This window comes from Centrocercus urophasianus, unplaced genomic scaffold (assembly GCF_019232065.1).
Source record: "Centrocercus urophasianus isolate 14NV4802_14NV808 unplaced genomic scaffold, USGS_Curo_1.0 seq_12, whole genome shotgun sequence".
NCBI classification, from domain to species: Eukaryota; Metazoa; Chordata; class Aves; order Galliformes; family Phasianidae; genus Centrocercus; species Centrocercus urophasianus.
Genome location: NW_024884364.1, coordinates 13,467,728 through 13,484,359, shown reverse-complemented (window position 1 = coordinate 13,484,359; position 16,632 = coordinate 13,467,728). Strand labels below are relative to the sequence as shown.

At 38.1% G+C, this 16,632-nt stretch overlaps 1 protein-coding gene across 1 annotated transcript in view; it reads right to left on the bottom strand.

The window, feature by feature from the left end:
- Positions 1–16,632, bottom strand: part of EPHA3 (EPH receptor A3) — a 205,397-nt gene that overhangs the window by 53,712 nt on the left and 135,053 nt on the right. The window contains exons 5-6 of the mRNA XM_042810528.1: positions 7,682–7,806; positions 887–1,049 (exon numbers count right to left, since the gene is read on the bottom strand). Of these exons, the coding sequence (XP_042666462.1) occupies positions 887–1,049; positions 7,682–7,806 (288 nt within the window). The remainder of the gene's footprint in view (positions 1–886; positions 1,050–7,681; positions 7,807–16,632) is intronic.

Below are 16,632 nucleotides of genomic sequence, written 5' to 3'. Positions count from 1 at the left end.
CAGGTAAAAATCTTCTGTGATTTTCCTCACCTTTTAAAAGGCAAGCAGTCTTTAATTACACTGCACCAGGCTAGATCAGTAAGTGGTTAACTGAACTAAGGTGGACTTTTTGGTGTATTAAGCTACTTTCACCTTCCAGCAAAGAAAAGGTCTGATTTAGTACGTAGTACCAAGAGGTCAGAACATACTATTCAGAATGATGAGCTCCATTAGTCTTTCTGATGTAAAAACAGAACTTGTAAAGAATACTGACAAGGTCATCAGGTAAGCAAGTAAGTGTTATTATCTGTGCATTAGAGAAAAAGGTAAGTAAATAACTTCCCTCAGGTCACCCAGAAATCTAGTGACAAGAGGGAAGGGAGTCAGACTGCAGATTCCCTTACCAGCTATTTAACTGAGCAACCACTTTTCTGGCCAGTGGGCATTAGTTTCACCTCAAGGCTGTATAAGAAACATCAGCTCTCCTCCGCAGCAATGTGGAGAATTACATTTTGACCCCCAGGAGTAACAGGCTTATATAATATTAGCTCATTTGGGGCACAGTGTTTAAAGTCCATGGGATTCATGCCACAAGCTGTGAATATAGAAATGCACCAGACCCTCTCTTGGTATGAGTTGCAGTCTAGCAAGATATTGATTCTGGCACTAGGCAGTGGTAGGGTATGCAACGGAAGAAAATAACACGTGGTATTCCTGCACCTTCTTTAAAGCACATTTCAATTTTAATGATAAAACATAAAAGTTATGTACTAGTGCTATCCAGAAAGACCCATAATAAATAGCAATGAATTGCACCAACTAAACTAGAAAGGGAATGAAAACAGCCACTCAAATCAGTCAGAAATTGCCCACGTAGTCAATTTAAGCCATTTGAACAAATACATACAATCTGGACTGGTTTCAAATTCAAACTTGCGGCTGCTTGTCCCATATCCTGCTGCAGTTCGGGCTCGAATTTGGAAGACGTAGGTGGTATCAGGTTTGAGGCCGCTGATAGTAACATTAGTGCTTTTGGCTCTCAGAATAGTATAGCTTGTCTCTTGTTCCTGCTTTTGGGAAAAGAAATTATCAGATTAAAACCACACCCTAAGAAACATCAGCAAGAGGTGTTTGATGTAAAATGACAAATCACCTGGAAAGCAGTTGGCGTATTGAATATTTATAGCCCGACAAATGCCTGCACAGCCATTCATTTTCAATCAACTAAAAATCTGTTGATTAACAAGAAATCTAAATCATTACAGCTCCTATAGCTTTGCACTGTAAATCAAGTACTAGACATGCTGAGTGTACGACATTTCATTATATGGCTTTGTACCACTTTGTCCATTGCCTGTAGTACAACAAGAAAAATGAAGACTACAATTTTATTTAAAAACCATAAAACAGATTTGCCTACTGTACTGAATTGGAAGTTGTAACAGGCCAATTTAGAGCTTTTAGGGCCCTGCAGAGCTATTGCAGGACTTGGTTTTTACTGCCTCATGTTTTACAAGATAGCATGTATCCTTATAACAGTCAGAACAGCAGTCTGTTCAGACTCCTTACCCCAGCTCTATGAACAGGCTAATATAACCAGTTTACTATTATGCCATAAAAACTATGAGCCTGATGCGTCAGGCCTCATTTGGGCAAAATCCCACCGAATTTGTTCTTGAACAAGTCTAGGACTTTAATAGCCAGGAAGGACGTGTATGCCTACTCTTTATTGCTTATGCTAAAGAATAAGGAGTGCGTCCAGTATAGATGATATCCTAACAAGCATGCTCTGCTTCAGCAGGCATATTTCTGATATACTGACTTTTAATGTAAAATAAGAAATAGGCTACTTTGTAATTTTGGATACCTTCTATATAGTGGAAAAGCTAGTTCTGATAAAAGCATGTCTCAGTCTCACTCTAAGCATAGTTTAAAATGTTAAGCATGCATTTGGGGCCCGAGGTATTGCTTATTTTACTACCATCATCCTGTACCAAAAAAAGCATTTTTGGCTTTCTAAAAATGGCAGCTGGAAGTGCCTCAGAGAAGGTCTTGGACTGTAGCCACATGTGGGGAACTGAAAAAATGTCAGTTTCTTTGGCTTGCAACGAAGAACTTCTGTATTCTGGAGGTGGTGGGGATTTCATCTGCTGCCCATTTACTTTGAAATACACTCGAATCATTGAGTTATGCCTTGTTGAGAGTGGAATCTAAGTTGGGGTAATGCATGTTGATTGCAAAAGAATCTCACCTAATTCCCACTACATTTTATGGGACTGCATTAGCTGGCAAGTTACTGGGCTTTTAATTTCACCAGTGATGTACCGAGTCCTGAGAGGCTGGAAAACACTTCATACAGTCTGACTGCCAAAGGCAGCTCTTCTTCATGTTCAAGTGACTGGAACTGTTATAGCCTGTTTGCTTTACAGTGCTGTCCAGAGCAAGAGAGTAAGGTCTATTCTAAGATAGTAGGTTGGTATCAGAAACCATTGCCTTCAATGCTGTCGAAGCCTAATTGACCTATTATTGGAAACCTTTGATATGGACAGAAGCAGAGAAGTTTACATCACAGTTGAGGAAATTGCCAGAATATCCACATAATATTTAACATGATGTACAATGTACATTTACACTGGAAAATAATAATAATAATAATAATAATAATAAAAGCTAAGCCTCTGTCTGTAATATTTTCCAAAATCACAATTTAAAATAGGATGAGCTGGACCTATTCTTCAAAGACTGTCTGTAAAAATGCTTATCATGGCTTAGTTTCCTCGCAAAGTAAGCATAAAAACGAAATAAACATTGGATTTTCTTATGGTTTTCTGACGTATCTCTGAAAAAAGTTTTCTGTTATAAATTCTAGGGAGAAAACTTCTAGGAAGACATTTTAAGGAGCTAACAGGTTTGCCTAAAATACATATTTTCTAACTAACAAAGGCCTAGTACTGCAATTTACAAGTTTTCCTTATCTCATCATTTAGCTGAAAGTAGGCAACCATTTGAATTTCAAAGACACTATAATCTTGTCTGTAAAACACACAATCTTCTGTGTATGCTATGACTGGACATTCATTCTGATCTCACTTCAGGCTCTTTTTCTGAAATGCAAACATTTCCTTCTTGCTCAGATACATAAGTGCAAGAGAGAATATAGTCATGGCCCTGTCTGCTAATAATCCACAATGGAACTTGCAAAATAAATGTTTAAAACAATGGTATGGAGGATGTCACGATATCTTAGTTTATGGCAAACTTTTTACACACATATTTTGAAAGTCATTTTTTATGTTAATAGTAATCAAATCACTGAAACACCACATAAAAGCCCAAGTTTATCTTTCCTGGGGATAAAGTAAAACTTCAGAGATACAACGCTAGAGCTGCCATGAGCAGAAGGGATATACAAAGGGGAAAGTCACTCCTTGCCAAGCAGAATTTTAATCAAATGCTCTGATGATAAATTTGAACTTGGATGCAGAAAGAATATTCCTCTTGATCTGCACAGTTTACTAGACACAATCTTTACTGGGAAGTAAATCCCACTACTGTTAGTGTCTCATATGCAAATGAAATTTTACAACTATAAACCACGTTTTACAAAAGACATTTTTTGGATCCATTTAACATTTATAGAGGCTGCGCTAGTGAGAGTGAATGGTATGTCCTTTTTCAGATAAGGACAGTGAATGTTTACACTGCACCAGGAAGAACATTTTCTCTGTTGGTGGCATGCAGGCAGCAGAGGCCAAACCTGGGCTGCACATCTTCATGAAGTGCTCTGGCTTCCAGAACTGCCTCCTCTCACTGTTGGCAAAGCTGTCACTATGACAGCTCCCACAAAACTCATGGAGTGTACACAGCCTGCCCTTTAAACCCTAATAGGAGTTTAAAAGCAACTAAATTCATTTGCATTTAATTTACTTTGCCAACCTCAGAAAAAGCACAAACTGGATATAATGTTTTATTTGTTTGTTTTAACCAGTCTACTGAGCACGTTATTTCAATGACGGGAAAAGCAAATATATTTTAGTAATGTAAGACTGCAATTAAAATTCACTCATCATATGGAGCATCATTTCGCCTTAATAAAGAGTGTGGGATTTAGTTATCGTAATTGTTACCCACATATTTAAATGAAGCAATTAATAATTTTCATGCGGTATTTTGTCCTTGCATGACAAAATACTCCTTCCAGAGAACTTAATTAGGTGTGCAAGGACAACAGGGGAAAAAAAAATAGCTGTTGGTGCAAGAAAAAACTCCTGACTTTTGCTATATGAGCACTTTGTCAGCTGAGACTCTTAAAATCCAGCACAGCATTATAAATGGACAGACTAAAGCAGGGCGTCATTCTGTACTGCTAACATTCCATAAAATATTATGTCTTGTGATAAAGTAAATGCCTAGATGTTACATATGACATTCACTTTTATTTATTTCTTTTAAATGCTTGAAATAAATAGTAACTGGTCAAATAGCCTCACAATCAAGCTCTATAGATTCTAAAAGAAAATATAATTCTATTTTGAAAAGGAAGTCTAAAGACCTGTCACTGCCAGTTCACAATGTTATGCATAATGCCTTATAAGTTCATTTCAAAATAGTCTCCCAGAACTGCAAATCCTGATTTCTATAGAAACATCATACGAAGCTCTATTATTTCTTGGTTACACAAGTGAAATCACTCATGATGAAAGCTGAAAAGGTTAATTATACTTGATGAAAATTAATATTTTCCACAGACTTGATGCTGATAATGCATTAGAAAAACTACACAATGTCATCATTTAGGCATTAGTTCTGTTTCTAATACAAATCTATTGTAACATCCTGAATATCAGTAACATTTAGTTGCCAAAAAATATCACCTATTCTTCAAGATAAATGACAGAATTGGACTGACTTACAATAATCTATTAATACTGTGTATATTAATTTCTGAGATTAATATACTGTGTATATTAATTTCTGTATATTAATTTATTGCGAGCAAAAGCAAGCAGAAGGGAAAAGAATGGCTCAACATAAATCAACTTCCAGCAATCACGTATGACTTGTCAGTAGAAATACCCAGATTGCTGACTCTGGAGGGTTTATTTCTTACTACCTGTCACTTAACAGCAGTGGGTTTTGATGAGCATGGCCAAGATGATTTTAAAGGGAGTGGTCCAGTTTAAAAAGCAAGCTCTCTTTTCAAAAGAGGAGAGAAAGGGACTGCTTAGCTGTCTCAGACTGAAAAGCAGCATCCCTTCAATGAGTCTCAAGAAGGAGTAAAGGAAGTCCCATCCAGCGCCGTCTGGCCTGGCCCCTAGGTAAGTTTAACATCTCTAGAGTAGGAGCTTTCAACCTTTTCCAATTTGCAGACTTGCAAAGGGCAATGGATTGAAGCCTCCTGACAATGGACTTCCTTTTCTTCATTACCTTTCATAAACCCCAAGGAACAGGCTGCTGACTCCCCAAGGGACTACAGACCACACATTAAAAACACCAGTGTCAGGAGGTTGTTTTTTTTTTAAATCCCTTTGCTCTGAATAGTCTGGCTCCTATTGTTAAGCAATTGGCTCTTTGGTTTAAGAAAGCTGTCTGGTGCCTATGAACTCTTGATCACAGACTTCAAAGGGAAGAAACACATGTGCACAATCAGCTCATAAGACTGGTTGTCTCATGAAGCTGTCTTACAACAGCCAGTTGCTCCACAAAGACTGGATATACACAGATTGAATAGTAGCCACATGCCTGGACTGTACTGTACCCTTGTACTGGAGGATGATCATTGTCATGAATTTTAAAAAGCCAATTTCACTGCAGAACGATATTCAAAACATTGGGAAAAAATAACACAAATACACAAGTACAACTCGACAGTCATTTAATTACATTGAATTAAATGCTCACAAGCGGAAAAAATTATCTCCCTTTGGAGCAGCTAAAACCAAATCTGATACCAGGGCAAGCAACAAACCTGAGCAGCACAACCCATGCCTCATGGGACTAGAGAGCTGCCCAGAAAAAGACTTGTGCCTGGAAAGGCTGGAGTTAGAGCTGAGATGTGGCTGCCAGGACATGTCCTAAATGAAATGGAGGTTAATCACACAGGCAAATAACCTGCACACAACAGAGTGCAGTTCTGGGATCTCTCAGACACAGGCTCTATGAAATACATAGCTCTAACAAACTTTGCTAAAAGACAGCATCTGTGGGTTTTTTTTCCATCAAAAAAAGTCTGAATTTAAGAGAGCTTAAGTAATTCTGCACGCTTCTACTGCCAAGGATGTACAATTACAGACAGTCTGATGTATGAGCTCTTTTACTTATTCTCTTTTACTTATTCTCAAGCACAGCACATAGACTTGATCTTCCTCCCATTGAAATTACTGGAAAAAAACACAAAGCTAACATCTAGAGGCTACTTCACTTTAAGGTGAGACTGAACCAAGATGTTACAGATGCTTTCTGTTTATCCTTTTATCGGTAACTCTACATTTTTAGAGTTTTACTGAATCTACCAACTTCAGTAGCAATATATTCCACCTGAAGTTCTCTTTAATCAATCTAAAAATAGCCAATACCATTCTCCACAATCTTTGCATAAATTTATGGTCTTTTTGACGCTACCAGAAAGGTTAAAAAAAAAAAAACAAAACCAACAAAACACTAAGTTATGCAGATTTACTAAATGTTTATATGATGTAGTAATCAACAGCGTAAGTTCAACAAAATGCCAACACAAGGTAGAACATCTTTAATGACAGATTCTCTTTGATTTATCTAATCAATGTATAAAGAATTCAGTTATTCATGAAAAGTGGGAACTTTTACAGTGCAAAGCAGTCACTAAAAGCCTAGTCCATCTCTTTCCAAATCACCTTTGTACCAGAGGGAAGCACTAATGCAAGGATGACAAATTACTCTATGAATATTGACAGCATAACTGAACTTTGTCCAGTTCTGGGCTCCTGCATCAGTTCTGTGCTCCTCAATTCAAGGAAGACAGGGTACTTTTAGAGAGAGTCCATCAGAGGGCCACAAAGACGATGAGGGACCTGGAGAATTTCCTGTACAAGGAAAGGCTGAGAGACATGGGAATTTTCAGCTTGGAGAAGAGAAGCTTGAGAAGGGATCTTATCAACATTTACAAATATCTGAAGGGCAGAAGTCAAGTGGATGGGGCTGAGCTCTTTTTGGTGGCACCCAATGATAGGACAAGGGGCAATGGGCACAATCTAGAACACGAGAAGTTCCATCTGAACATGAGAAAGAACTTTACAGTGATAGTGACAGAGCCCTGGAACAGGCTGCTCACAGAGGCTGTGGAGTATCCTTCTCTGGAGATATTCCAGATACATCTGGATGCTTTCCTGTGCGACATGCTGTAAGGAACATGCTTTAGCAGGGGAAGTCAGACCTGATGATCTCCAGGGGTCCCTTCCCATTACTCTGTAATTTTGTCCATAATTTAAATTGCTATTACCAATTCTTTCCGCCCTCTTGAAAATATCAGTGGATAAAATCCCATTAACAAATCCTAGATTTGAACTTAATATTGAAAAACCCCTCTCCCACCCCCATACCACGCTCTCTGTTGTGGCATGCAGTGAATTAGTAAGGGCATCTGGACCATTAGCGTACACAAGACAAAATAACTTCATTACCACATTACCAGCATAAAAACCTCCCCTTCAGAGTTTCTTCCCACCTTTTCATAGTATTTGACCTCGTAGTCCAAGATGATTCCATTTGGGTGCTCAGGTTCCTGCCAAGACAGAGACACGCTGTTCCTGGATGTCCGGTCTTTCCTTATCACTGTGATGGGGGATGGTGCTGTAGAAAGGGGATAGATGGGGGGAGCAGGGAGGAGAGAAAAGCAAACTGGTTTTATCTCCTTTCCAATCCTTGGCAAAGAGAACTGTTTCCATTTAAAAGACTCATGAACATAGGTCTGGACTTGTATCAACATTCAGCAGCTGGATTATTGTCCTGGTACGCATGCCTTACAGCACACTGGCCTCAAGGAAAATGAGCTGAGATTTGCTGTTAGAGTAGTGGCAAGGCAGCAGATGGTTTCAATCTGCTACTACAGTGTAAGCAGTGAAATACATCTGATGTACTGAAAAAGAGAACAAAACAACAATACTACCTATTTTTTTACAATGCTGAAGTATTATTATTTCAAGACTGCAGAACCCTGATCCTGCTTTCATACTTGACTGTAATTGTAACACAGTCCTGGGATGCACAGTGTACTCCTAGTAACAACCACCAGCTTCCTGCAGACATGACTTGGTAAGTTCTCCAGATACAAATTGCTCCCATATATGCTTTTCCTATATTCCATTGCTATGAAAATGAAATTTGAAGAAAAAAAAAAACACCTTAACTGCAGAACTACCTCATTTCTGATCCATATTAATCATGGTTAGGCATGACAACTGATTGCATGCCAAAGACTCACCAACCCCCAAAACTATCAACGTCACGGAAAAAAGTCATAATTACCTAAGATACTTTAACATGGGTTCATCTCCAGACCACCCAGCTTTCTGGGTTGCTCCAAGCCATAAGTTTCCTAGACTGAGAGTTATGCAAGCTCTATTTTTTTCCCCCACTTGTTTTCAGTTGGTTTCCCACTTCAAATGCCTCTCTTCCATGGTTTTGGCTAAAATTCACCAGATGATAACTTATAGATCACACATTAAAGGTTGTAACTGTCATTAAAAAAAAAAAACAAAACTTTTACAAACAAACAGCCTTTTATCTTACCACGTAAAACAAATGTGTTTATAAGTTCACATTGTGCTATCCCAATAAAAAGGCTCTGGTTGATCTAAACAATTTAATTTCAGCGGAATCCTATGAAGTTTTATTGTTCATATAAAACTAGTTGCACTTCATAGGCACTACATATAGGCATTACATATTTGCATGCTTTGCCCAGTGTCCTTTGTGTCTGTATTTTCCTTCCCCAAAATAGAGAGCCAGGAAAAAAAAAAAAAAAAGAAGAAGGACCTCTAGTTAATTTTTGGAAAACTCATGCTATGTTTGGTTTTGATAAAATTCCACTGAAATGTGCCTTCTACTCTTGCATTGTAATCTAAATGCTGATAGCTTCCTTTAACTGAGCAGAGCATCTAGAGAACTGCATCTATTCACACAAGCATTTGTATGTACACACTTTCACATCACTTCTGGGCTGAAACTCATTCTCTGGACAGCTCTTTCACATATCATGTGGTTCACAAGACTAAAATATTGCAAAAATCCCTTTTGCTTCCCCAGCAGGAAGAATTTATCTTGAATTTCAATTATTTAAGTCATATTTTATTTATTTTTCTAAAGTGCGAGGGAAAGAGTCTCTTGATTTTATATAATCTCACCAGCTCCATGCTGGCTGAAGAGCTGCAAAGCACTTGCACTAAGAATAGAGGATCAGCTTCTAATGAACATCCTCCAGCAATTCCACTTGGATTGCAACCAGGCACGAATCAGTGCTGAAGCCAAAATGCAAGGGATGAGTTGGTTGGGCTTCTCTGCCATAGCCAGCTCCATGCTAACTCATAGGCCCATGTCTGGTGCTCTCATGCTCTTGTAAGTCATTTTTATGTCTTCTTTTTAAGTCAAGCTATTCATCTATTTTTGTGTTTGAACAGAGTGCCAAGCCTCGTATCCCAGCTGGTAACACTTCCCATTAAGGTAACATTAATACACTTTTTATGAATAATTAATATATGATTAAAAGAAATGGCTTTTCCCCTAATAAATTACAGTAATTTGGGCTGTAATGTACTCTTGGTGCAAGCAGGAATATTCTTATATGAGCCAATACAGATGTGCCTTAAAAAAACTTTCAGAGTATTAATTATTTTGAGCTAATTTATACACATCTTAGCAGATGCTACCAGTAACTTATCTCACAGCAGATCACTAGAAAAGCGTCTGTTCTACCATAATCAATAACATTATAAAAGATTCATATACCTCTCCTGATCCCAAAGCTGCTTAGAAATTGCACACACACAGTGTCTGAAAGAGACAGCATCCCAGGGCATGGGAGAATGGAGGGGAGACTGATGATCCCAGAGAACAAAAAGTTTCAGGGACCTTCAATCCCATGCATTGAGAACACCTGGTTTCTGCAGCATAGCGATGAACTCTGCCAGATGCTGAACCACTGAGCTATGGAAATTAGATATATAAATCCATACATAAAAAATAGATATATATCCAAATCTCTTTAAAACAATATCTTAATTATGCACATTACAGAGGGTTACTTAAAGTACACGTCAGTGTATAAAGGAAAGGTTTCTTCAACTGTTTTTGTGGTTGACTATCTAATTTTAGAGGACATATCACGTCATTTTATCTGGAATGGAAGATACTTGTTTGTAATTTATTATTAATTTCATAACCATCTTGTATATTTTCTTTCCTTCATCTTATTACCTTATCTTATTATCTATTATCTTATCTTACACACTACCTGAGCATTTTAATTTTGAAGCACACATGATTTGGAAAGTAAAGAACCAACATTTGGGAATGAGTTTCATCATCTTCTGGCTGTTCCCAACACCTGTGTGTGCACACTGGACTTCACATGCAATAGCTGACTATAGTCCCTTCCTATGTGTTGTAGGAAACAGAGATCCACAGAGGATAGCCTTCACAGGAGTCTCTCCCAGCAGCCAGCCTGGCCTTTGCCTTATCAGGCTCTGCTGCAAGCTGAGATGGATGTGACCTAACTCTTCTACAGCACCTGTTGCCCTGCACAGCCCATGTATCTACTGAGCAGTTTCTTTCGTCCATGTGTAGTTCTAACCCCTCCATTAATACATCAAATCAATGGAGAAACATGTGCCAGTTATTCTCTGGTTTGACCAAGATGAGAGAGAATGCAAAAGTGACCTGCACAGCACTTGGTGCAAGCTTCCTTTGCTGGTTTGAAGAATCTGAACTGTTTAATCTCAATGCAAACATTTTTTTGTTTTTATTTTTTTGCTGTATCTGTTGGATAGGCATGTTTGAAAGTGTTAGAAGTCCTCAACCCTAGTGCAAGAAAACAATCAATGGATTTAATGTGCAGTAAAAGTGAAAGTAGCCTCTATATATGTATTGCCATGCATGGAAATAGTCACAAGCCAACATTAGTGCATTAGCCACCAAGGCCCCAGCTCAAGTCTGTGATGCATCTAGAAGGAATGACCAATTATTTTTTGTGCACATCCCTAGAATACACTGTAAAAAAAAAAAAAAAAAAAACCCAAACCAAACAAAAAAAAAACAACCAACCAATCAACACCATATAAACAGTATCCTAAAAATGTATATTTTGAAATATACTCACTTTCATAGTTCTTTCTTTTGTTCCCCTCAAGTACTTGAACATATCCTGCAAAGCAGAAATAGACTACCTCCCATCAAGTCCAGAGAACTTTTTTAATCTCAAAGCAACCATTTCTGGTTCAAAGTAGATGTCAACCTTAATTTCCATTTTGCAACACAGCTAATCTTCCCTTCTCACCAGAATTCTTCAGTCACTGTGTTTTATCACTAATCTTCAGAAGAGATTGAAATTCCAGCAAAGAGACAAGCTGAAGAAATTTAACATGATAAATCACTGACCAATGAAGATATCACCAAGAGCAATGCTGTCTTTTGGATGAATAGAGAGATGAAGATCTCCTGTTTCCTAAAGACCATTAAATAAGTACAGTAAGATGAAACTGGAGTGAAAATCAGGCTATGGAAGCAAGTAGAACTACTTCATACTTCAAATGTCATTTTTTTATTGCAATTCCAGGATCTTCCTTTCTTAAAATTGAGAAAAAAATTAGATTGTGCAAAAATAGAATGCTGGAACAGATCTTCTAAGTGGCTGCCACTATAATTGAGAAAAATGAGCTTGCTGTGACAGGGATAGTAAAAATTACTGTGAAGTTTTTTTTTTTTTGTAAATAGAAATTTTTAGACATTACGTTAAAGCATCATCTTCAGTACTAAGTTGAATTGATTATCATTTAGAAAATGTATATTTCAAAGCAAAACTTAAGGAGAATACTCTTCTAGACTAAAAAGCTGAGTGAATAGCATTTCAGTGATGGTTGGATAAATTCTGCTGATCATAGGGCTCCATTTATTTACATTTTTATTGATGTTCTAAGTAATGTTTTAGTGCTCCTCACTGAAAAAAGTTGGTTGGTGGGTTTTTTTTGTTTGTTTGTTTTATAACTAACATGAGGCTTGTGTGGCCATGCATGGAGAGTCTATGCCAATTTTTTTTTTCCTCAAGAAAAGGTCTGTAATCTCAGTAGTCATATCCAATGTACATAGAGACATTTATGAATCAAGTGGTTACTATTGCACAGGTACTACAGTCTAACTGGTTTACGACTAGTTTGAGCAGTTAATATGAACACTCAAAACTCCCAGGAGTTACAAGGGGAAATGTATTTTGAGTGCTCAGTGCTGTTAGGTAGCATTTGTGACAACTGGGAATGTGGATGTTGAAAAGGTAACGAATGCAATGATCCGGGGAGCTTAGGCTCACAAGTGTAAAACCCTCCTCACTCACAACTATTAAAGGTGGAAGCAAATAACATGAAGGATCTAGCAGAGAGGACAATAAAACTCTGCTCAAATTGATTTCCCAGAGAAACTGACCCCAACAGATCATTTGTTTTCCTCCAGTTTAATAGCAGCTGTATATAAATCTCCTTATTGACTTTTTCTTATTCCTTGGTTATTGTTTTCATATGTGACTGGCCTACAGATGTATATACTGAAGAAAATTCCCAGTTCTGTGACAGAGAGCTCACTATTAACTCTGGGAAGTTATGTGTGTGCATTTTCTGAAATATTTAGAGTTGTGCTGTTTCTTGCTTAGGTCCCTAGATCACAAATTAAATATTTGGGAAAGCCTTGTAAAGTTCTCCAAATTTCATTCTAAAAATGACCATGGTCCACTCACTTTCAGCCTTTTCTTGCAACCAGCTATCAGCATCAGATAGTAAAACATTCCCAGTAATACTGAGAGATGGTGATCATGAACAAAGCCGAGCCAGCAGAACTGATTGTATTTAAAAAAACGAAACTTCTAATGTACTATTTTTTGTTTCTCTTTCTTTAGAAAACTAGTGATTTTTATTATCTAATCATAATGTTGTCATCTGACATAACATATAAATTTTCTTTAATGCCCTTAGGAGGTAACGTGGAACCAGAAGAATAAAGATCATAATCTGAGAATTAAATCTTGTGCAGTCTCTGACAGCAGGATCTACTGGGACCCAAACCCAAATCTGTAAGCCTTAGAGCACCAGTGCCCAAACCCCAGAACAATTGCACAAGGGCAAGCATAAAGACCAATGTCTGAAGAAATAAACTGCTCTCTTCACTAGAAGTTTCTCTCAAAACCTGGAGTCGCATCCATGAGCACTAGCCCTGCCACAAGCACGGGGTGCCCACATCCAGCTGGGCCCAACCCAGCCAGCCATGCTACTCATATATGTTCCATCCACAAAACAAAACCCTGGCATTTAGTTTTACATATTGTCTTTCTAGCTTCACCTTCATCCAACCATTCTGCTGCCAGACAGCACTCAATATGTGACAAAGTCCTAAGTAATAACTTGCAAATCAATACAATGACATTATATTTCCGTGATACGATCACATCTATTTGTATGGAGTTCTACACTTGCCCTTGGATCCTTTACACCTCCAGTCTCTAGTCAGTGGATTAACATTTAGGTGGTTTATTAAAGAAGACTGCTCACAGAAAGCAGGAGTTGCATTGCTTTAAAACTTCTAGGGTTGCACTACCATTTATTTTCTTCACAGAGCCCAGTTGCTCACACTGCCCCTGCTACACTGTCGTGCCACACTGAGCAATGGTGGGGCTGGTCCCACCAGTACATACCAGAAAGGCAAGGCTGGAGCTGAGTCACCAGGTTGATCCCAGGGCAGGAGGGAGAAAGAGGAAAAAGCCACGTTTTAACATTTTGTAAACCTGCATTCTCCTCTTCCAGATGCAGTTATCCACCTCTCTTGACTGGATGTGCAGACACAGTCCTTTGGCCTTTAATCTCCAGGACACACAGTTAAACCAGCGCAGTACATTTATATGTGCTCTTGCACCTTTTGCTTGAGCTGCAGCAGACTCAATATAGTTTTATGACTTGCGCTGTAAAATGTCACCTGATTCTGTAACACTGTTAGGCAACCATCAGCCAGAACACAGTGCACCTTCCCTGTCAGCAGAGATTGGGAAGCCTATCCAACCCAAACAGCAAGAGGCCCATGGCAGTGTGCAGGCCATTTCTCTAGATCTTTGTAGCATTCAGTAGTTACGAATCAGGTGAAAAGGTCCATCCTGTCTATGAGGTGGCTACCAAGGTATGGGCATTCACAAAAGTCAAAACGAGAAAGGGAAATAAAAGAACAAAACTTCTAGGTTAAATAAAGGCAGGTTAACTTCGGATGAAACAAAATCAAATATGAGAGCCATGGATGCTTCTCTCATAAAAAGAAAAAAAAAAACAAACAACGTTTTAGAGATGAACATGTCTGTGATTCTTTTAATGGATGATTTCCTGCATTATGTCCAAAGTATCTGAATGCACCTAAAAGCTGAAGGATTCCAGCCAGTGGTGATAGACTCCAGAGTGGCTGCGGGCATTGCACAGGTGCCTTAAAAGAAATAAGGGCAAACAAGCAGCTCGAGCAGGAATTGCACTAAAAGGCAGCTGCTGGATTTCACTCTCAAGTACAGAGAAAGGCAACCTCCTGGGCAACAGCTGTCACTGGACAAGTGATTGTCAGAAATCATTTCTCACTCTTACAAATAAATTCTAAATTAAAAGCAAACTTCATTAAGTGGTGCACATTCATGTTCTCATCTCTCCCTCCTTTTATCAAGAGAGATAGCAAATGCCTTCCACAGGGAGAACAGAATGTTAGACTTACTCATATGTTTAACATGTGTGTAATAAATCATGGAAACACCATGTCCATTTGGGAAGTATCAAGCTGCACAAGGCACTCACATCAGAAACTGAAAATTATGGTGCCATGGTGTTCACTGCTGTTATTGCACAGAGGAGGCAAATGCTGTATATGCTTTCCTAAGAATTCAGCCCAATGGTACTCATAATACAAATGTTATTCTTTCTGTACTTCGTTTGAGATGGCGATGGTAGGAGCTCCGCAATAGTTCATATTTTTCACAGAATGTGTTTAAGACTGTATCAGTTTAAAATAAACAATTTTGCTTTGCCTTTCCCACCCCATTGTTACATCACTTTGTAGGATGTTAGAACCTCAGGCTTCCTGGGGCAAAGTTTTCTGAAAGAACAGTTTATTCCCCATGACTGTGAAATCAACTGTCAGATGCTGAGTAGACTTCTCTTTTCTCAGGCAGTTATTGAGTCCACCAGAAAAATGCCATTTACAGTTTAAGAAGTGTATTTAAGAACTGGTTCTAGAAAAACCAGTATCCAAAAACAGAGAAAACAACACCTGCGTTCAGATAAGTAATATCAGATATAAAATCTTTATGCTCCTTTAAATAGCCACCGCAAACTCCTGAATTGGTCTACCAGTAAATTCTATTAGAGCCTTTTCAAACTGATCAGAAATCACTGTGAGTGGATACAGTATTTCTAAAACCTCTTGCCCTGTCATTCTTTAGTATTTCCAGAGTTAGCTTTGAACCAAATGATTTTGCAAAGGTTAACCAGAAGACTAGAACCATTGATGGAACACAGCTAAAAGGTGTTCACATCTCCTTTCATTTTCTTTTGAATTTGGGGGTTCCTTTAAATATGGTAGCATAGTTTATCAGAAGTATGTGTATTCTATTACAATTTGGTTTTACACTAAAATGCTTGTAAAAATAAATATTGCACTAATAATTAACATTAAAAGAAATGTTCCCAAACCAAAAGAAAAAGGCATCTTTCTATTTTTTCCTTTCAGCTATCACTGACTGAAAATTGTCTAAATAAAGGAGCTTAAGGAAGTAAGGGAAGTTGACATCTTTGCTTCAGTCAAGAGAGGCAGAGATTATTTCCCTCAGTGATCACTCAGAATGCTAGTGTAGAAAAAGGAAAGTCAGAAGTCTGAGGAGTATTATTTAACTGAGGGCTAAGCATCCTGCTTATTTACATTTTGTTATTTTTATTATTTTACCAAACTAAGGTATTAAATGAGAATCCATGTGTAGAATCAAGTCAAAGACTAAAAAAAGTGGTAAAAAAAAAAATCATTACCACCATTTTGCCAATACTGAAAAGGGGTAGCTAAAAGCACTAGAAGGGGGAAAAAAAACAGGAAAAGCCAAAACCTTGCCTTTGAACTTTCCGTAAGGTCATGAGCATTCACATGAAGTCTGCATTTGCACTGAACAGACTGATGTATGTCACGGACTTTGAATCCTCAGCATAGCTTTCTCCACATCCAGGGGAAAAGGGATCAAAGGCTGTTCAGGCAGACTGTCTCTAGCTAATATAAGGCCATGCATGGAGTGACATTGTTAAAACACTTCCCTTTTATATCCCTAAAGGAGGAGTTTTATTGAGTTAAAATGATCCTTGAATAGCCTCTGGGCTGAGCTGTAAAACACATTTGAAAAGCATAAAGTCTTTATTT